At 38.7% G+C, this 21,534-nt stretch overlaps 2 protein-coding genes across 2 annotated transcripts in view; one reads left to right on the forward strand and one right to left on the reverse strand.

The window, feature by feature from the left end:
- Positions 1-21,125, forward strand: ASB14 (ankyrin repeat and SOCS box containing 14). The gene is made up of 11 exons (XM_071439759.1): positions 1-130; positions 1,364-1,518; positions 2,050-2,101; positions 2,441-2,576; positions 2,673-2,831; positions 4,544-4,789; positions 5,459-5,630; positions 6,540-7,083; positions 7,858-8,011; positions 8,101-8,437; positions 17,206-21,125. The coding sequence occupies exons 2-10, from the start codon at positions 1,391-1,393 to the stop codon at positions 8,292-8,294; spliced, it is 1,785 nt and encodes a 594-aa protein (XP_071295860.1). The 5' UTR covers positions 1-130; positions 1,364-1,390; the 3' UTR covers positions 8,295-8,437; positions 17,206-21,125.
- APPL1 (adaptor protein, phosphotyrosine interacting with PH domain and leucine zipper 1) overlaps positions 9,162-21,534 on the reverse strand; it is a 24,345-nt gene continuing 11,972 nt past the window's right edge. Inside the window, exons 13-22 of the mRNA XM_071439755.1 lie at positions 21,035-21,091; positions 20,415-20,506; positions 19,651-19,833; positions 17,194-17,243; positions 16,635-16,809; positions 16,495-16,531; positions 15,327-15,473; positions 15,099-15,149; positions 14,661-14,750; positions 9,162-14,482 (exon numbers count right to left, since the gene is read on the reverse strand). Of these exons, the coding sequence (XP_071295856.1) occupies positions 14,333-14,482; positions 14,661-14,750; positions 15,099-15,149; positions 15,327-15,473; positions 16,495-16,531; positions 16,635-16,809; positions 17,194-17,243; positions 19,651-19,833; positions 20,415-20,506; positions 21,035-21,091 (1,032 nt within the window). The 3' untranslated portion in view covers positions 9,162-14,332. The remainder of the gene's footprint in view (positions 14,483-14,660; positions 14,751-15,098; positions 15,150-15,326; positions 15,474-16,494; positions 16,532-16,634; positions 16,810-17,193; positions 17,244-19,650; positions 19,834-20,414; positions 20,507-21,034; positions 21,092-21,534) is intronic.

Below are 21,534 nucleotides of genomic sequence, written 5' to 3' on the forward strand. Positions count from 1 at the left end.
ATCTGTTCTGTGTATGGATCCAGCCAAAAAATACAGTAGGAATAACTGAGCACATAAAGGTCTTACTCCATCCTACCATCACTATTACAACTGGGCATCTGTGTCCCTGCTTATTGGGTGTTGAACCAATGTAAGTCTGTCTTTCTGAAACTGCTTTTCCCTTTAAAAATTCTGGTTTTCAGTTGCTTTTCTATTTATATTAAGGTGAATTATGATTAAGTAATCAGGAACATGTAATAATTTTAACAGAGGTTTTGTTTGATTATTTGCTTGGTTTTGTTTACTTTTATTGTTTCAAGTTTATTTTTTCTGCTGTCTCACTCTTAAGCCACCTCCTAAGACCACCTTTAGTTTGCTCTCCTAGGACAGCACTAAAGGATTTTCTTTTTATGGTGTAATACTTACTGCTATAGGTCTGAAATTCTTATTCCAAAACTCAAAAGTATTTTTACAAGGAAAATGGGCTTTTAATTCCTTCTTTTGTTGGCAGCACTTATCAGGTCAGATTATTAAACATAACTGACGTGTGTGAAAGAAATGTGGAGAAAGTCCCAGAGTATCTTATGACTGGGTATTTATAGTGAGCTATTAATGGACATGGGCTCTGCAGAGATTGTTTACAATCCTGAAAATGTCACTTTCAACTTAATAATCACTTCTTCAAAGGCGGAGATTTTCCCTCTTTCAGAAGGTGAGGAAAGCAGTATATTTTCTCAATGCATAGGAAAATTAGTAGTACTTTTAGGAAAAAAAGTAGTCTATATACTCATTGAACCATAGTAAAATCAATAACTAACAGTTTCTTATTGTATATGTTGTTAATATATTTCTATTTTTTGCTATTTATGCAATTACAGAGCAAGGCCTTGCAATCACACTTTAGGTGGAGCAGGTAACAAATTCAATGATGCAGATTTGCTATGAATTACTGCTGCCCAGCTTTAAGATGTTTCTAGAATTATTCCAAGCTTTGTAGTTGGAATCTTCACAACTTCTTAAATTTCCTGTGCTCATTCATTTTGCCAAGTTATTTATTAGCTTTCAGTTTTATTTATTAATTTTATTTTACCTTGCCCTGTTGTTTTGTTTTGGATTGGTTTTTTCAGGCCAGCTTTCTTGAAAGACAGAAGTGGAAGTTTTGATAAGATAAAACAGATGAGAGGTTTGAGCCTAATGGAATATCTGAGATCTTGAATCTGCCAAGAACAGCATGACTGCTTAATCATATAACAGTGTAGTAATTTATTTTAAACTGTGTTTCATTTCTCCTGATACTGACACAGTGTTTGCTGTTTCTGTTACTCCAGATCTAACCTAAAGATTTAACATCTGCTTCTAATTAAAAAGCAGTGTTTCCCTACAGAAGTGATCCATGTGGTGCTGATTTGCCATGAATAATTCTGTGTATATGGTTGATGGTGATTCTGATGAGGAAATCTCTACCCAGCAAGCTATTCAGGAAAGCTTACAAGATTGGCAAAAATTTGAAACAAGTGGCAGTGCAACAGAGGTTGAAAGGTAACAAGTTATTATTTTTATTTTGGGTATTTTCTTGGCATTACTGTAAACATTTAGTAGACCTTATTTTCCTTTTTTAACTCCCTAAGTTGTATTGTGCTGACCTTGTCCCATGGATACTGGAAAGCACTGGTAGCTCATTTGTTTTGAGTGCTCCCTGAAGAAAATGTACCTGTTTCTTGGAAAATATGAAACATATGAAACTTTCAGGTGATGCTTTACATTGATATGTTAATGAGTATAAGGCTTTGTGAAGAAGATAAGTAGGTGATATAGAAGTAGATTGGTATGGGAGCTTCCCCTCATTTTAGCATTCAATTGTTGGCCTTCGTGTTAAAAATTTAGTATTTACAGTGTCAGGGAAAGACCAACAAAAATAGTGTTTCAATGTGTTAAGCCCTCACAAAACCAATGTAACTTAGAAAAATCTAACATATTGTCTAAATTAGAGTATTTGAAGTAAGGTATAATTATATCCTTAGCTTCACATGAATTTTTACTTCTGATTTTATTCTTGTTCTGTTTATGCAGTTTCCAGTATACCACAAGTAAGGAACATGGGCAGATCATTGCAGCAATTCGGACAGTTAAGTACAAATACACCCCTGGGAATGGCTGAGCAATGCCTACACTCTGGGGGTTTGATCACCTGATTTTAGTGTAGCTTTCCTTTGTATAGTCTTGGGAGAAGTAAGGAAACTAAAAACAAGACATCCAAAAGCTAGCTTATTAGATAGGATCATGGAAGTGGGATGGGTTCAAGTGACACTCCTTTCAAAAATTCCAGTGCTTCATCTCCTGAAATCCAGGCCTTTCATTCATAATGAGCAAGATATACTGGTGGAATAAATGACACTCAGTGTATTAGCTGCCTGGATTTTGGCTTATGATGTGTAATGGGATGTATCTATGCTAAAACATCACAGGCCAAGAGGAGGCCTTGAAGAAGTTGGTGAGGCACAGTTCTGCTTTTGAAGAAGCAGATCAGCAAGGCTGGCTTCCTGTGCATGAAGCTGCAGCACAGCTAAATAAGAACATCCTTGAAATAACTTTCAAAGGTACTAAGTCCTTCTAGTTTTCCACCAAAAAGTTTTACAAAGAAAAGTTTGATGAATCATCCAACTTCAAATGTGTTCTGCTTTTCTGTATTTCAGCCTCCCGTGACATTACGTGGGAACAGTCCACTCTAAAAGGGGAAACACCTCTCTTGGTGGCAGTAAGAAATTGTTTTGTGGACAATGTCCACTTTCTTCTGCTCAATGGCTGCAATCCCAATGTTAGAAATGAAGAGGGAGATTCTCCTTTAGTTATAGGTGAATACTGTTTTTAGGGGTGGAGAGGTGAGGGAATGAGGTGAGGATACATTTTAGGTTTTAAGGTGACATATTTGACTTCAATGCCTAAAATATTTTGCTATAAGGAGAAAAAGAAAAATAATCCCAGCATTGAATAGGTCTGTCCCTATGTTTTTCTCAGATGATAATTAGCTTTCTCCATGAAGTGCAGAGTGCCATCCTCTGCTTTCCTTGGCATCATTTCTGTAGTGGTGCCAGGTAGTGAGTCCTTCTGCTTCTTCATGCTGTTACTGCCCTTCATGTCTGCAGGCATAGAACATTCATATTCTCTGCCCATATGGTATGTCCTTCATTGCATCAGCCTTTTTTTTCCTCTAAAACCCATGGTAATTGGTTTTAATTATCCAAAATTATAGCAAACCAGCCTGATTTATCTACAGTATGTGGGATGCAAAGCTGTGTTTGTCCCTATTTAGACATTGCTGTCATTAGTCCAAGGATGACAAGTGAAGAAGACAGGCTGACATTCTCAGTTGACTTCTCTTTAATATTTTGTAATTTGGGAATAAGGTCCCATATCTACTGTAGTCCTAGTATAGTCTCATACCCACATTCTTTGTGTGAATGCCACTTTAATTTGATCATGCACAAGAACTGTAATTCATGGTTTCTAAAGAACTATATTTTGCCAAAATGTTTTTCAAAAGCATTCTTTGTTCATTCCCTTTGCTTCCCTCAGTCTGGGCTATGATGCCTTCATTCTTACCTTCAATCCTACCCAAAAACAGGAAAGCAGGAAAGTGTCTTCTCATTATCTAAATTCTAAAGGAGCACTCAAGTTTCTTGGATGATCCCATACATTTTTTTGTATTGGAAAGGTGGTTTCTTCTTCAAAACTATTGTTAAAGGAGGAGAAAAAGGCCTACCAATCATGTAGGACCCTCAGTCCATCCTTGTAAAATGGCTGCAGTTTTAAATCAGGGCCTTAAATCTGCTTAAAAAAATGTACTGAACTCCTAGATATTTTGAAGTGCACAGCATTAAAATGCACCATCCCCCAAGAAGGGGATGCATGGGATTTATCTAAAGCAGCCATGTAGGTCACAGATAATGGGACATCACAGTTTCTGTCACAGAATGCTGTCACTGGTGTTCAAGCAGCTGTGGCACATGAAGCTGCTCAGCCTAATCTGTCCTGCTGAAGGACTCTCACTACCCTGCACAGCCTGGAAGATCAAAGAGAGAAGGAGGGAAGGGTGTTGCCTAATCATTCCATCCACTGGAGCTAATGTAAATTCCTCTTTTAAGATCCTTCCTGACTTAAGTCTTCAGGCTTATTAAGCTAAGAAGGCGTATAAAAGAGTCGTTATAAGCTTTGTTTCATATTGCGGTAACTGCTTGTGGAGATTGTAACAGAGCTCTTGTGGCAGTTCCTGAGCACCAGGGCCCTGGGTGTGGTCTCCATCTAGTGGCAAGGAAAGCCGTGTTCTGTTCCATTACCAAATGCAACAGAGAAGAAAAAAATCTACAGAGAGAGATTACCACGAAATGATTCATTTGCATACTTAGTGCTGTCCTTGTTGATGAGTTAAACCTTTCAGTGTAGGGTGGCATTTCTCTTTGCATAAATAGCATTGCCAGGAACAGTGAGCACTCACATAACAGCAGCCATGGTGCACAGATAGCACTGAGTAACAATCCTGTCTGATGCTTTGCTTGCTGTCCTACAGCAATTAAACTTGATTCCTATGACATCGCCTCCTTGCTGCTGCGATCCGGTGCCAGAGTCAATCTGCGCTGTGTCCATGAGAGAACTGCTCTGCATGAGGCAGCCAGGCTGGGCAGGAAGGACCTGGTACAGCTTCTCCTGGAGGCTGGAGCAGATCCTGACCCCCGCAGTGGCTATGGCCTCACACCTCTAGCACTGGCTGCACAGATGGGACACACAGAAATTATGGAGCTCTTACTGCTAAAAGGTGAGACTTTATTATATAGGACCTTATAGGAGGAGAAGGCTTCAGATATGCCTTCAAAAACAGCAGCAGAAGTAGCTCACATTACTAGAGAAAATTGAATGTCATCTGCACTGAGTGAAGGCCTGATAAATACCAATTTGTATAATATTAAAATAATATATTAATATTTTAGTGAGTACTTATAATTGGTTTTTAAATGCTGTATTATTTTCTCACATAGAGAGGTCACCCTAGGGCACACTTGATAAGATATTGTGGGGAATTTTACATGATGGTTCAGCAGCATTTGAACTGGATTGCATGAACTCTTGGATACTGGGTGCTCTCATGTTTACAGTCACATCTGCCTGTTCTTTGTAAAGTAAAGGAATTGAAATGCATTGTTTGTAAACCAAAATCAATTGTTTTGATGAATAAGAACCAAACCTTTTGCTGGTGCAGTTCTAGGAACAATTCTTACTGTGTTCAAGGCAATTTGGACCTTCTTGTTCTAAGGATTACATGAACAGATCTAAAATCAAGGATCCAATATGAAGATTTATGCCCACAGTGGTTCTGTTTTGTGGAGAATATAATTCAAAATACCATATCACTGGGGGGTTGGAGATATTTAATTGCAGATGACTATTTACAGTGACTACTGCAAAAATCCTTGCTGCTTCTTCCCAGGTGCAGATGTTCTTTCACAGGCAATGGACTGTGCTTCTATATTGTTTGAAGCAGCAGGAGGAGGAAATCCAGATTCTGTGAATCTTTTACTAGAATATGGGGCTGATGCCAATGTACCAAAGCACTCGGGTCATTTGCCAATCCACAGAGCTGCATATAGAGGACACTTTCTGTGAGTTAATATACTTAAAAATCAAATCATAGTGACACCAGAAATAGTAATTTTACTAATTTTACCTTATTCAAAGCAGGCAGAAAATCTGTAGCTTTGTACAAGGAATTATTTTTGACTGTGTAAATATGTCTGTTCTGTGTCTGAATGTAAGAGATCAGTTAGGATAAAATCTTCATTATTTTAGGATGCACATCTTAATCCCTCTGGTATTTCCCCATTTGTCACAAGTAGTAACACTGTCCAGTCTGATGCTGAGGTTCTTGGAACATTGTCACTCTCTCTGGGTCAATGTCTCATCTCCACCCCTCCAGAGAAATGTGAATGGTGAATGTACTAAATAGACAAACAGAGAGTAAGGGTTTTCCCTATTTTAAAGAGAGTAAGACTACTGGAAGATATTTATGCTGAAATCACAACTAACAAATGAGAAACAAGCACCTGACTATTCTTAATTTCTGTATTAATATTTTCTGTATATTAGTTGTTATATTTAAACTTAGATGTATATATTACATTATAGATTATATGTATTTGTTTTATAATACATATTCTATTAATTCCCTAACCCCTATAGGTTATGTGCTTTCAACATTCAGGAAAAACTTCTATTGAAAAGGAAACATTAATTCCTACAGCAAGGAATGGGTTGTTCATGAATAATAGTATAATATAATATTATATGTGTAGTAGATGTAAAGTCAGTATCCATTGCTGGCTAACAATTGCAGTGTTAGCAATTCGAGTCAATGCATGCCATGGTACTGATTTGCCATGGTACATGTATATTAAGACTATTCTAACAGTCATGATGAATTCTGAAGCCCAACAACACAAAGAAATTCAAAGATGAGTTAGGTGAACCAAAATGTTTAAGATTCTGAGATGCTTCTGGTTTTAATTTTTCAGAGCTCTAAAATATTTAGTTCCAGTGACTGATTTTTCTGCCATTAAAGAAAGTGGGATAAGTCCAGTTCACTCAGCAGCAGCAGGAGCACATCCCCAGTGCCTTGAGTTTCTCCTGCAGTCGGGTTTCGATGCCAATTTTATGCTGGCTCAGAGAGTTCGCAAGGGCTACGACGACCACCGGAAATCAGCGCTGTACTTCGCCGTCTCCAACGGGGATATCTGCTCAACGCAGCTGCTGCTCAACGCCGGAGCCCTGACAAACCAAGATCCCATCAACTGCCTCCAAATAGCCTTGAGAATGGGCAACTACGAATTAATGAATCTGCTGCTCCGCCACGGGGCCAACGTCAACTACTTCTGCCGTGTGAACACCACGCATTTCCCTTCGGCCCTGCAGTACGCCCTCAAGGACGAGGTGATGCTGAGGATGCTGCTGAACTATGGCTACGACGTGCACCGCTGCTTCGACTGCCCCTGGGGCAGCGGGGACCACTCCCAGTACGTGACCGACGGCTGGACCTCCACTGTCATCAAAGACACCATGGTAAGGGTGTCACACGGCTGCGGGTGTGGCCCTACCGCCTTCCTAAAACTAAATGGAAAGGGGCTTAATGCACTGTCAGAAAAAGAAGTTTTGAAGACAGTTTACACATAAAGAGAGGAACAGACAAGGCTTTAAAATTAACCAGATGTTATGAAGCCTAGTTCGTGAAGGCAAATGTTGTAAACAGTAATTTTGAATTGTGAAAATATAGCTGATGATATGCTAATGATCAGTAAGGAACTGGCTCTCCAGGGCAGTGCTGTCCATGCTGTGAAAGCAGAGATTTGCAGGCTGGCTCTTGGCATTGTCCTGTACCAGAACACCAAGACTGGAAGGCTGTTGAAAGGACTCCTGGAGCTGGTGGGATAAGCACTGAGCAGAAATTAGCAAACCTAAAGATCCTAATCAGTGTCTTTGTTTCACAGTTTGTAAAGTCTATTTGAATCTTATAAACTCTTCTTTAACCTAAAGATAAGGGGATGATGCATGCACTGGGGGCTGGTGGATCCTCCTATTAAGCACCTGAGACACAAGTCTAAATTCCATTCAAGAGTGGGAGCACTTCTTTTTAAGCACCAAGTCCCCAAATATACAGCTGCTTAAGTTAACTTCTGGATTTAGTACAAAATAACCATCTCTCAAAGTTTTAGATTCTGCTAATGAGGCTTAAGCAACCTCTAAAACCCTGCTCAAGTAATTGCTCTTGTCCTCAGAGAAAGAAGTAATTTACTGCAGTATCAAATATTACCCTCCTAAATGTTTTGTTCCTATCAGTTCTGTGAAGTGATAACCTTGTCCTGGCTGAAGCACGTGGCTGGGAAAGTCGTGCGAATCATGTTAGATTACGTTGATCATGTTAAGATTTGCTGGAAGCTCGAAGCAGTTCTCAAAGAACAGGAACTCTGGCCAGACATCCATTTCATTTTAAGTAAGTATCTGTTTACATTTTTAATGAAAAGCTGGTTTGGCACTGGGGCCATTTTGCTTGGTAGCATTGATTTTGCTTCTCCTTTCTAGCAAACCCTCGCTCTCTGAAGCACCTGTGCCGGCTGAAGATCCGGGCGTGCATGGGGCGGCTGCGTCTCCGCTGTCCTGTCTTCATGACCTTCCTTCCACTGCCAAACTGCTTGAAAGATTACATCCTGTACAAGGAATATGACCTTTATGGGCAGGAAAACTTCACAGGGATCTACAAGCTCAACTGTGCATAAGTATTTGTCCTGTGCTTTGGAGGGAATTTAATGTGGATAAGACTGTTGTGCTTTTTGCTTTTGGGATTTTCTCTCCTCTGTATATTAAGGAATGCCATGGCTCTCCCCTCATCCCCTGAAGAACATGGTGAGACCCCCAAAATGTAAGTATTGGTGATCCCATTCTAAGGATCTCCTGGCCTATGACCTATCTGCAAGTTATGGCAACAGTATTTTAAATGCCTGGTGTGACAAGTTAAGGAAGTGAACAATACAGGGCTGCAAGCCTTGTGTTATGGCTAAGTTGAAGCTTTTCATATCAGATACCACTACCCTCATTCCAGGGTTAAACTCAGGGCTTAGTTAAAGGTCAGGGATTTGACTAAAATCAGGAAGGGACATAGTTTTCTCTTGTACTTCTTCCCTTCTCTTGCCAAGAAATAGTTTTTATTTGTGAAGTCCTGAAGAGCAGCTTAAGTAATTCTTCACCCAATAAAGCAATCCCCCATTCTAGGCAATTACATGAGATTAAGCTTGATAAACCTCTGCTTATCACAGCAGGTCATGTGACATACCAATGTTTCACCAAGGTGGCCCTGCTGAAAGCTGTGTTAGTTCTGCAGCTCCTTCTCAGGTACTGGCATGTCTCATCCACCATGAACTTGGACTATTCTCTCTAGAACTGGGTTCTCCTTACCCAGTGCTGTCCAAAGTCATGCTTGCAATTTTTGGAGTTTCTCTCTATAGAGGTGGAGCTTAAACTTTTGGAGCCCTGGCATTTTAGGAAGTCTTACAGAAGTCTTAGAAAGACCTTCAGCATGCCTGTTCCTTCCAAAAATACTGCAACTATCAGTTCTTATTTTAGAAAAAAAGAAGTTCATAAACACATTTGGCATTAGTAGTATTTATTCCTTCATAATCAAGTAAGCATAGATTTTTTTTTTCTAGTTATACATGCATCTTTATCACAGAAGTTACAGAATTCAAAAGTCTGCTTTCCCCCAGAAAAATCTACAAACCTTATAAAATACAAATTTAACCTTAATGTGGTTATGGCCCATGGTTTTTTACACGGTGTTTATCCCATAATAAACTAACTCAGCCTGTGAAGATATGTCCAATGCCCCTGGTAGTGGTTGTGCTGGTAGAGCCTCTGCACTCTGCTTGTTCTGCAGAGCCCTCACAGCCCTGTCACTGCCCCACCATGGGCCCTGCCCAGCCAGCTGCCACAGCTCCTGCTCACCTTCAGTCTCTGATTGTTGCAAAAATAGGCTAAGAGCATTCCCAAGTACAACAATGTTCTCTGAGGTTATCTGGCTATTACTATAAAAATTAAGAGAACTGAGCTACACTTGACTACCTGCATGTCAGAACTTATTCAAATGGAAGGGAACACATCCTGTCACCAGTAGTGGTACTTCCTGAAAGTCAGCATAATGAAGAATGCAGGAGGCTTTTGCATCAGTACAAGTCTCACCCAGAAAGTTACTATAGTTAAGCTTTTATTTAAAATATAAAATGCTGACTGGAGCCCTGGTACAATAGGGTTACTATCCATGTTTCCAAGATTAAGACACAACAATCAGAGTTGACAGAAATATGCCATTGGTTGTTCTTAATACAGCTATTCAGGGAAAATGTGCAAGTCAGTCTCAAACACTGCAAAAATCACTTACACTTCACCAGAACAGGACCAATCCAGAACACCATCATAAGAATTTGACCACTCCACTCTATTATAAAAATGATCAGAAAGGTTGTACAAAATCCTCAGCTTGCAATATAAACTTCATTAGGAATACAAGTGCATTCACAATGATACACTGACTTATTCTTGTCATGACAACTTAGATACCACTGTGGCAGGGAAAAAAATGCCAACTTAGTGCTTAATTAAAACAAGAAGCTTGGGGACTAATTACCTTGCAAGAAGAAAGAATATAAAGTATCAGCTTTTGCTGTTACACTAGACAATATCTCTACTAAATTCACTAAGCAGTGGCAGTTTTCTTTCTCTAGGTGAACTATTTCCTAAATAATAAGAGACCATATTGTAGCATAGTTTTCACCATTGGCTAATCTCAAATGCTGTGCATTTAATTAATCAGTATTTACCTTAAGCATAGACAGAATTTACCTTAAACAGTCAGATTTATTTCTTTATATCCATGTATGTCAATTACAGCTTCATAAATAGCATCAGCTGTTTCAGTTTTCAGCTCTGGGTTTACATCCACATAAAGAGGAAATCTGATAGCCCTTTAGAAGGGGAATGTTTCTTAACTCTGAAATATTACTGTGAGACAGTAAATTGTCTTGATACAATTTCAAACTCAAACAGATTAAGGGAGTAAGACTATGACAGGCAGCTGACTTTTCACTACCTGATCATATCCAGTTAGATATGTTTCAGTAGTGCATGACTTTGACCTTGTCCACTGGTTTGGACTTGGCCAAATCTAGCAGTGAGCACAGAGGAGTGCCAGCTATCATGTGTAATGCAATAAAATGCATACCCATAAGCACACCTGATATATTTGGATATTCATGCCATTACATACATAAAGAGTGTATGTAGCTTAAAGAGCTGACAGCAAGACTGGCTTGGTCTGCAGTGTGTGGATCTACACGGTGGAATGAGCTTCATATCCTCTTACTTAAGGGATAAAAGTTTGGCAGTAATTATGAGGCTGCAATTAGCAACAGTCCTGAACAACTCTGACAATTCAGTACCTACATGAAGTCACTTGAAAATCATGGATTTGAAAGAATATTTTCAGGAGTGACTGAAGTAATGGTAGATGCACATGAAGCAAACTACAGCTTCAGCCAAAGGTGCTTGAAAGATCAGTTTGTGAATAAAAGGCAGTAGGAAATAATAAACAGGAGGGTTTCTCCTGTAAATTAGTAAAGGAAGCCAGCTAGCAGTTTAGTTACAATAACCAAATACTCTGGTGGTGAAATTCTACCACAGCAGTTCCCAGCAGACCATGAGGTGTTCCTACTAAAAGTTACACACTCTCATGGAAAATACCAAGCATCATTCTGATTTTTTTCAGCAAAGCTGTTTTCTAATGAAGTAGTTCTAAACCTTATAGGAAGAAAGGTCATGTGTGAAACCTCAGCAGCTGTTTTTGCCTTGAGATAGTTCTAATTACAACCTGTGTGATCCTCCCTAGGCAAAGCTGTCATTCTCACCCCCCTGCTAACTCAATTACCATTCCTGTCTGACTTCCCCAGCTCTGCTGACTTGCCCTTGGCTCTTGCAGCTTTCATCATTACCCCAGATGCTTTTATACTTTCTTGCTCATTTTGCACCAGTGAAACTTCCCTAAAGGAGCAAACAACCAACCCCTACATTTCATTCATGCATATCAATCTTGGAGTGGTTAAGATGAGAATCATCCAACATAAGTGAAATGTATTTCACTCCTACTCTGTTTTAGAAAGCTACATTTAATGGTATATATGGAAAGCTTGAAAAGCAAATGGAGTAATTCCAATATTTATTGCTAAATCAAAAATAATCCTATTTGACAGTAAATTCACCTACCAACTTTATCAGCCTTTCTTCCTCATCTTTGCAGATTTATATCTATATGAGTAATGGTAGCTTTTGCAAAAAATTCAGTAATTCCACTTTCTGACATTTCTTCAATAAGGCTAATGCAAAACAGGCTGCACATCAGAAATGCTTTTTCATGAGAGTGCTTGTCTATTACCTGTCCTCCCTCTGGAGCCTGGGCTACTGCAGCTCCAGTGCTTAACACAATTAGTTCTTCTCTGACAAGCTGAGGACTGGATTCTAGACACTAGAGATCACTGATTTCATAGGCTCCCTGTGCTGTTTCCAAACTGCTTCATCCTCAGTAAATACTTGAGAAAGATACAAGTAAGACACAGGAACCTTGAGCTACCCTGTAATATTATTTGATAGAAAACAAATATCAGTAAATAAAAACAAACACAAACAAACATGACCTGGAATAATTTGCAGAGACAAACTGCCTTGCCACTCTCTGTAAGCCTTGATTTAAGCACAAAAAAAGGGAAAAAAATTCAATTTGGCGCCTGTCTGTACATTTTTGTTGGCAAGAATAGTCTCTTAAATATGGGAGCTGAGATTGGAAGCCTAGATATGAAATAAAAATGCCACTGTCTTTAACAAGAAGCCTCAGGTTGGTGTGGTCCATGGGGCACTGTGCCAGCTAAATCCAGCCACAGGGCAATACTATGTGACCTAACTGGACAACAGCAAAAGCAGATTTTTCTACAAGTGACTGGCTACTCTGGGGATGAAAAATCACACTGGAAAAGGATCTGGTTACCAACTCAGGAAGAGAACCTGGCAGCTCTCTGTTCCTCAGCCTCCTCACCTCCTTTTTCAAGGCAAGCCCTTTGGTGGCTGCTCAAGTCCCTGTGGTGTAAAACCTCTGCCCAAGCTTCTGCAGCTCCAGCTGCCTCTGCTCCTGCCCAGGCACTGCTGCCCTTCTCTCCTGTCACAGGAGCTGAGGCCACCAAGTCCCATCTGCAGCACCAAGGGCAGGAGGAGCCTTTGGCCAAGGCAGGGCAGTCGCAGGAGTCAGAAGAGCCCTCTGTGCACCTACAGCCATCCAGCAGACACAACCTGAGATTCCTCACTTACTTATCAGCACTGGACAGCTCCAGCTGGGAAGGGCTGGGCCACCACCAGCTGCTGAGGAGATACTCTGAAAATTGCTTCCATTCCTGAACACCAGAAATGCCCTGCAATGAACTGTAAATCACTCATAACTGTTATATTATAACTTGGAATATAAGTGTATTCTCTTCTCTCTACATATCCTGTTATTTTCATGCCACTATTAGAGAGCTATCTTCTGTTCCTCTGGATTTTAATATTTATAGTAATTAGTGCAAAAATAAATATTTCTCTTCAAACAAGATTTCTCTTCTGGTTCAAAAGGTGAATACACATCTAATTCTATACAAAATAAATATTACACAGGGTATGGAATATGGAGTGCAGATTACAAGCTGTAAACAGACATCACTTTGAAAAATGCTTTCCAGAACTGACTCTAGGATGTAGGATTGGTATCATCTCTTACTTCAGAACTGGTAAATTCTGTTTGCAAAATCATAAAAAGACTAAAGAGCCTCAACTCATTTCCAGTAGATGTAGTATTAGCAGCAAGGCATTTACATATGCAGAAGATTTTCATATGATGGAATTCAAGATTTTCCTGCAACTCTAAGCATATTTTATAAAAATGAACTCAAAGGTTTACAGCTTTTTATTCCAAGTACTGGGGAAAAACCAAGAACATGGCACTTGTGCTACAAGGCTATATACATGACTCCTAGCATTTGATGAGGAATGCTTTTCCTCATGCAATAAAGTTCAACTGCATCTCATCAGCTCTTATCTAGGTCTGACAGTATCTTTTTCTCCTGCTGAAATCAGGTTTTTTGGCATTGTATTCACCAAAAAAAGAAAAAAGAAATCAAGACAGTATCATACTGTGCAAAATGAAACAAAAAAGATCCTTCTGTTTAGAACTATTGCACATCTCACTGATGTTAAAGGGGATCCTTCTTTCTAAATCTGAGAACAGGTATGTGCAACAAACTGGGTAAAGCTTAGCACTGTCTTATTTGGACATCCACTTCTGTTTCCAGCAAGGTGTTCTCCCTACTGCAGTGTAAAGAACAAATTTCAGTGTTACTGCTGAAGGCCAATAGATTTTCAGTTTTGCTTCCAAAGCAGTCAATTGCACAGAGCTAAGTGGGGAAAACACCCACATTTTTTCCCATACTGCAGAGAAGCCTTGAGAAAACATATGTTTGTAATAAACATGGCAGCATCACCTGCTTCATCTGGCATACAAGAGAAATTAGACTGACAGGAAATAGGAATCACTCAACTGAGAAAGAAAAATCAAGGCATAATAGGGTCTACATATTGTGAAGTCTTTTCTATGACATGACAGACCCTCCACCTACATTTCACCTCTTGTAGAACTTGTGCCATTTCACCAGATATATTAATGATTCCAATTTTAATGAAGCAAGCAACCTTAGGCTTCAGATTCTCTCTTCTTCTTTCCATCTTCTCCTAAATCACTGTCTTCTGACTGGCTGCTGCTAAGGACTACAAACTGTCCTTCTGTGCTGCTCTGGTTGGATCTGCTGGAAGCTGCTATCAACCGGCTCTGCTCCTCCAAGTCCTACATTGAGAAGAGGAAAAAAGAGTATTACCCTTAAAGCCATCTGCAATGGACACAGGATACCCTTATTGCAATTTCTAAGTGATCTATCAATACTATCAGTGGACAGCTTTGGAAAAAACTGCAAAAGAAAGTAAGTAGAAAAACCCTAATATTAAGAAATAATGACAAAAGGTACCTTCTCAATTTGCTTTTGTTTATTCAGTTCTTTCTGCTGTTTCTCTTTGACTCTATCTATTTCCTTCTGCTTTTCTGAGGCTTTTCGATCCTAAAGAGCAAAAATGTAAATAAAGTCAGTAACAACAGCCTGGGATGTTTGGGACACTACTGATTGATATGAGCTTGCTCAAGATTGTGACTTCACTGTTTTGAATATTCTGCTTTTAAAGGACTGGTATGGTTGTTGAAAGTAGCAAGATGAATCCTATATTGAATATTGTTCTACAATAGATATTGGTCAGTCTTTTCATTTAAATTCTAGGAAAAAAGTCCCTTAAAATATACAACAACATTGCTGCAACTAGAGGCATCTTGCAGAATACAATCTATTACACATATTTAAATATACCCCCTTCCTTCCTTTCCCCAGCATCTTCTGCCCCAAAAAGATTCTTACCAGTTCTGCATGTAAAGCTATCTGTTTGGCCAATCCAACAGAGTCACAAATCTAAACACAAAACAGATGGAAATAATTAAAAATGCCTTGAAATTTCAGCCAGCATCCCAAATGAAATACAACAGCACATTAAAGCATTTGCAGGCACTTAAAATGACAGGTTTGAATGGATCTAGCACCTTGGAATCCATATTCACAAGTGATACAAGTGACAACCATCACCAATACCTTTTCCCCTTCGTTATTTGATTCAAATATGTAGCAGATGGAAGTCTGGTGGCTGTCCACTCTCCCTCCTGAGGTTCTGAGCACAAATCCAAACAGGCGCTTGTTCTCCTGGTGTGTGGCATACAGTACTACATTGGGCAAAGGGAACTGCCAAGAGGATCAGACAGGGAGACTTTAAAACTGATGCCAAAGATTTCCACATGAGGTTTCAATACACTGCACATTAATTAATGCACACCCACAGCACAAGAAGTTACCCAAGCAAATGTAATTATGAAGCACAAACAGATTAGACAGCAAGGACTAAATTATTACAAAGGCAAGCAAATGTCAAAAAACACATCCATGTAAGAAAAAGGGACTACATTTGCAGCGAGTCAGTCATCTTCCTAAAAGTGGATACACTCCCGTTTGATTTTGTTTTAATCATTCATTACAGTTACATTTGTTACTAGGCTTTCAATATTTAGTTTCATGTAAAGGCACTACTTCTCAAAAACCTTTACTGCAATTAGCTCAGTTCTCCTAGTTATATAAGCAAGGAAAAAAAACCCCATCCCATACCCTCATTGGTTTGTTACAAGAAAACTGTTTTGCATTCTTATTCCTAAAAGAGGTCGGACTTCAAATTATCTTTTTAAAACTCATCAAACAATAAACTTAAAAATTCTGAGAGTCCCTACCACAGCTGCTATGAACTGAAAGGTGGAGTTTTCCTGGAGTTAGATGTGTGCATTTAGTATATGGGACATACTCTCAGTTGATGTACCTCACTTGTAGAAGGTGACAGCTTTGGAGCATTTTTGAACTTAATGTCAAAACATTAAAAACAAAACCCCAAAACAAAACAGAGAAACCAAACAGCAAACAAACCCTCTTGGACTTCAGAACTAATGTAACTCCATCATTAATCTTCTCTCTTTACTATTTTACCCTCTCAGATCACAGGGAGAAGGGAATCTCAAAAGCCAATGTGACCTATTGAAATCACTCCCCTAAACCTGATTTGCAAGTGTTTCTGAATGTCTGCATTGGTCTCCTAATAGCACTGGAAATTTGGCTGGAAATCTCATGCTATCAGTGATTTTTGCTATGATCTAATAATAATATTTTTAAAGTAAAAGAATTACATTGCTGGATATTTATCTTAAAATGGAACGTTACTTACTCGTAGTCTTGTGACTTGTGTCTGTGGATCAATTAACCTAAAAATTTGTTTTTAAAGACAAACCAGAAAGTAAATTTTACCAAAGTGAAAGAAGATCATTCTGTAAATAAACATCAGTAGAAGTCAGGAAGCAAACCTACTTTAAACAGTCACAAGTGACTAACAAGTGTGACTCTGTCATCCTGAAGACGTTGTGGATGGCGCGAGCTGCCAGTATCTGACGCATTGTTTCATAAACAACGTCTGGGCTTTCATCACACCTCACTTCCATAGAGCCAAGAAACCTCACAATAAATAACTGATGAAGAATTGAATCTAAGGAAAAAGAAAAGTATTGAAAAAAACAAACTCCATTTTGGGCTTCCCATTCAAAGCCAAAGGTGGACTGCAGTCAAGAAAACTCCAAGCTCCTCCTTACTTGGAAAGAGATTGCTCCTACTTAGCAATGAGAGGGGCAGTCAGTACACAGCACACCACACATCTTTGCATTTGGTGGATGATACAAAAGATGGAATTAATCATTTTTACAGCAGATTTTCAGACAGTAGTTAGATTTAACTTGACTTATCAAATACCTTGCAATGTAATTAAGAATTTTAAAACTGCTGTTAAATTAGAAGAGAGAAGCTAGAGATGAAAACAGAACTATAACTGTCAAAACCTATTTTTATTTTGCATTGAAGTGAAATTTTGTTTTACCTTCTGTTTCAGGTTTTGAGCCTCCAGATTCACCAAAAGGATTTGTGCGTCTATCAAAAAATGAAAATATTAAAGCAGGAGTCAGATTACAGGAACCACTCATGGACAGTGCAGTAGTCTCATGCTGTGTCAAATACCAACATGTAGTGAGTTCACAAACCTGTCATCTGGAGGAATAATGTATCATGAGCCATAAGGAGAAGCAATTCTATCAGGAGTGAGACATAACTTGCTGTATCTGAGGGCCCACATTATGGGGAAAACACCAGATATTATTGTCCTATTGCTGCCACAGAAGGTTTTGCTCACATTTTTTTATATATATTTGAATTAAGCCCAAACTAAACCCCTGGTAATGTTTGAAAAGGTATAGTTTTAGAGGAGGAAATTTCACAGAACAGCTTCAGGAAGCACAGCCAAAAACCAGGCCCTTTCAGTACTCCATAAGAGCACCCACTTCTCATCACTGTCAAGGTGTTGAATTACTTACTCAAGAGAAGCCCCTGGGTTTGTTTCAAATGCAGCTTTCTCAAAACATCACTGGGGTTTTACTCCTAGAGAGTCAAGAGAAATGTGGCTACTTCTGGCTCTCAGAGACAGAATTACTATCAGTTACAGAGAAAAGTGAAAATACTCTAGGCTTCCAAGTCTGCATTTTTCAAAAACAGTAAAGGAATAAGCACAGGAAATGGGGACATTTTATTTAAAATTTGTAGAGGAAATTACCCATTCTCTTTGGCTGATTGGTAGCTGAAAAGCTATTGGCAAAAGTTCAGTATAGTTCAAATCAGGTTTTTTATGGGATTAATCAAAGTGTTACCTTGATAGTTAGTGTTCTAAAAACAAATTTCAAAACTGAGAAAAAAAAATTGCTCAGTTACACATACTGGCTGCCTGTTCATTTTATCAACTATCAGAAATGTTTTAACTAAGAGATGTCTGGTTTAAAGTATTAAGTTTTTCTAGACTGAAGCCAAGATGGCATTGCTACAACGTTTAGGTAACGTGGACTCAATCAAGACCCATCTCATTAAAGGCTGACCTGGGTAATTACAGTAAAAACAAATTCTTTCTACCAGCATCTTCTATTGCTCAGACTCTTCTTGATGTTTAATATGAAACTAGAAGAGTAAATGAAAAATCTCACAGGATCTCTCAAAAGGCAGAAATAAAATTTAAATGTATGTCATCAGTATCAGAAACCAAGGGAAGTACTTTTTTAATAACAAACATGTTACCTATCTGTACAAACACTACAGTTCTTTATTGAAGGCCATGGTTAATTGAAAATACTGAGCTCACCTCTATAATTTCTGCTATGAAAAATATTATTTTCTAGATGAGAATTAGAACTGATGACATCACAGAATATTCTGAGTTGGAAGGGATTTCCAAGATCATTGAGTCCAACTCTGCAGTGGATGGCCCATACAGGGACTGAATCCACAGCCTTGGTGTTACTGGCACCCTGCTCTGACCAACTGAGCTAGACCAGGCTACCACAGAGTTCAGCTAAGCCTAAACTCTCCACTTCCTGCAATACAGTTCCAGTCTATTTTATATCAGTGTATTCTGAAGGATCTAGTTGGCCACCTGCTTATCCTGCTATACCAACAATAAAAAGAAAACTGTGGAAAAAAGGAAAAAATAGTTTTTTATATATAATTTCAACTCCTACATCAGTGAGCTGCAATTCAAAATACAAACATTTTCCTAGAGGCGGGGGATATAACACTTTTTTTTGACAAGAATCACATAAATTAGTTTTCATCTCTTTGGCTGTTTTTTTTGTTGTTAAGAGCAGCTGGATCTGCAAATACATTTTGTTCATATCTGAATTCTATAGATACAGCTCTAGAAATGCAGTGATGATTTACAGGTCTTTGGTTTTTAGTACAGCTCCCACTCAAATATAATAACAAGTAGGAGAAAATGCTTTTATGTTTTGGATGAACTCTTAAGATGATTTTAAGTTGTCTGTATGTGGAATTACTCTAGAAGCCTAGACCATTTTCACTCACCTTTCAGCTTAAGAGGAGTCATCGTATGCCATCATCACCTGGAGGTAGGGCTACCAAATTTCTCTTGAGTTTCCAAGAGGAAATAACCCAAGCTGCTGGGTGAGCAAGCAATAGGAAAGGAAAATACTTTGTGAAACCAAAAGTTTAAAATAAATCAATAAATAAAAGCATCGGCTGCTAAAGCAAGAAAAGCTGCTGCAAAATAGAAAACTATACCTTGACTCTAGTGATGTAATTAAGCCTTTTTTTACAATTCCATCTAACAGTTTAACAAATTGTTTTGCTCCACTGTCCACTGCAAAATTTGTGACATCAGTCAGGAAAAAGGCAACGTGTGTACTGGAGCTGCATCTTAAATGTGCTTTTCTTGTTTGTTGGTTTTTGAATTAGTAACATTAACTTTAGGGATTTTTTTCCTTCTCTCTACATTTCCTACCTGCCCGATTGCCCTGATGACTTTGCTTGGCCAGGCAGATCTTCACTGACTGGAGATATGATGTCAAACTGGATGGGAGTGTCAGGGGCAACAAGGGAATCCAAGGAAAGTGCTGAGAGAGCTGCAGAGTCAGAGCCCAGGGACCCTGTGCTGCTGGTACGAGCGGCAGGAGGACGAGATTGCCTGCAACAGAACCAGAAGGGCAAAGTCAGGGTGTGTCAGTAGTTAGTGAGGAGCTCAGGTTGGTTGATAATGAATTAAACCATAGAGGACACCAATACAATATTGCAGACCTTAGATGTAAAACAAAACAAAAACTAAAAACCTGAAGATTGGGGTATAGCAAACGAATCTATGAGCCTAGCCAAATTTAAGTTAAAGTTACTACTTCCATTGGTAATTGCATCAGATTGATTTAACATCAATATATAATCACATGTTAAGAATAATAAAATCTGAGGTCTGCTTCCAGGAATTGGACACATGAAGAAAAATCTCATCATGAAATCACACAACAAAACAGATATGATGAAACCAACCAAAGTGTCCACCAGCTGGCATTAGGATTACTTGTGACAATGGATGCTCCACAGTGCTTCAGCAGTGAAGGTGTGTTCAGGAAATTTTCCTCTGACCTATCACAGATTTAGTTCTGATCACAAAAATATTTGTAGGTTTGTCAGGCTTTTTTTTTCCCCTGGAACTTTATCCAGGATTTTCTTTTTACATGTGCACCCCAAATGGCCTCTGGTTGCTTCACTTACACAGCTGGCCTCAGGCTCTCGTGCCTCTGCTGAAAGGAAGGGGAAGGGGTGACAGCCTCCAGAGCTGACTGGTTCACACGGGCAGCAATCTCCTGCAGAGATGGCAAACAAGAACTGGAAACATTTTTCTCAAAGGAAACTTTCAAATTTTATTTGTATGCAACTGGGAGAAGTTATAAACTCAACCCTTGATGAGAATCTTGCATTCTTAAATTTTTGCCAACACACCTCCAGCATTTTCTTCCAACTTTTCTTCAAATACATAACCTGATGTTAACTTTCTCAATTTAAACAAATTGGCCTTAAAATACCGCCAATGTTAATAAAAAGCAGCAATAGAGAAAAGCTCCAATGATAACTCTGGCAAAATAAGCAAATGTAGCCAGGAAAACAAAAAGAAAAATCTCACTTGAGAAATGCAGCACTCAACTGTGAACTAAAACCCATGAAGACACACTTCATATATAGATACATGCTCTGTTATAAAACAGTTTTTATTGGGCCAATTCCCCTAATTAAGTAAGCAAAAATCACTATGTAAGTTTTTATCAATATGAATTTAACTCTATAAATATAAATGTTAACATATTACTCATAACTGTAAATTTTAGTAGAGTTACCTCAGGGTTTTCACTTAGATATATCTGCTTAGATATGTTGTTTATGGTGCATATCCACTGAAAAAGAGGAAGAAAAAAGAAAACAAATTAATCTGTTATATTTTCTAAACAATCTTGATTGAATACCTGAGTTGCTGTTTCAGCACTTTTTCTACTTTCTGTAAATTCAGGAAGACAAATATTCTGCACACCCAGCTTGTCATTAAATTCACTGCCACCTGTATACTGCACCCTACACTTCAAGATTTTACTCACAAAAATTATTTTAGTCATACTAAAACTAAACTAAAGCAAGCTTAAATCACAACTCTAAAGAACTTAAAAAAAACTCATCAGGATTCTCTGTTCTTCTTTATTGTGTGCTGCAGGTGACATGGTTTCCTCACAACATTATAAAAATTCACTTTGGCTTTTGTGGAATTTGCTCATTTCTTGCATCTGCAAGCCAGAATCTGCTTTCCCTCTCTGCTCTGGAAAACCATTTTCCATTTTCCTGTTCC

The sequence above is a fragment of the Agelaius tricolor genome, unplaced genomic scaffold, assembly GCF_023055355.1.
Source record: "Agelaius tricolor isolate 1412-34295 unplaced genomic scaffold, bAgeTri1.0.p SCAF_14, whole genome shotgun sequence".
Classification (NCBI taxonomy): Eukaryota; Metazoa; Chordata; class Aves; order Passeriformes; family Icteridae; genus Agelaius; species Agelaius tricolor.

Bases quoted from the DNA above. Each gene is read 5' to 3' on its own strand.
- ASB14 (XM_071439759.1), top strand. From the start codon at position 1,391: ATGAATAATTCTGTGTATATGGTTGATGGTGATTCTGATGAGGAAATC. The intron at 2,102-2,440 runs ACAGTTAAGTAC...TGCTAAAACATC, and splicing joins AGATCATTGCAGCAATTCGG to ACAGGCCAAGAGGAGGCCTT. The intron at 4,790-5,458 runs GTGAGACTTTAT...GCTTCTTCCCAG, and splicing joins GGAGCTCTTACTGCTAAAAG to GTGCAGATGTTCTTTCACAG.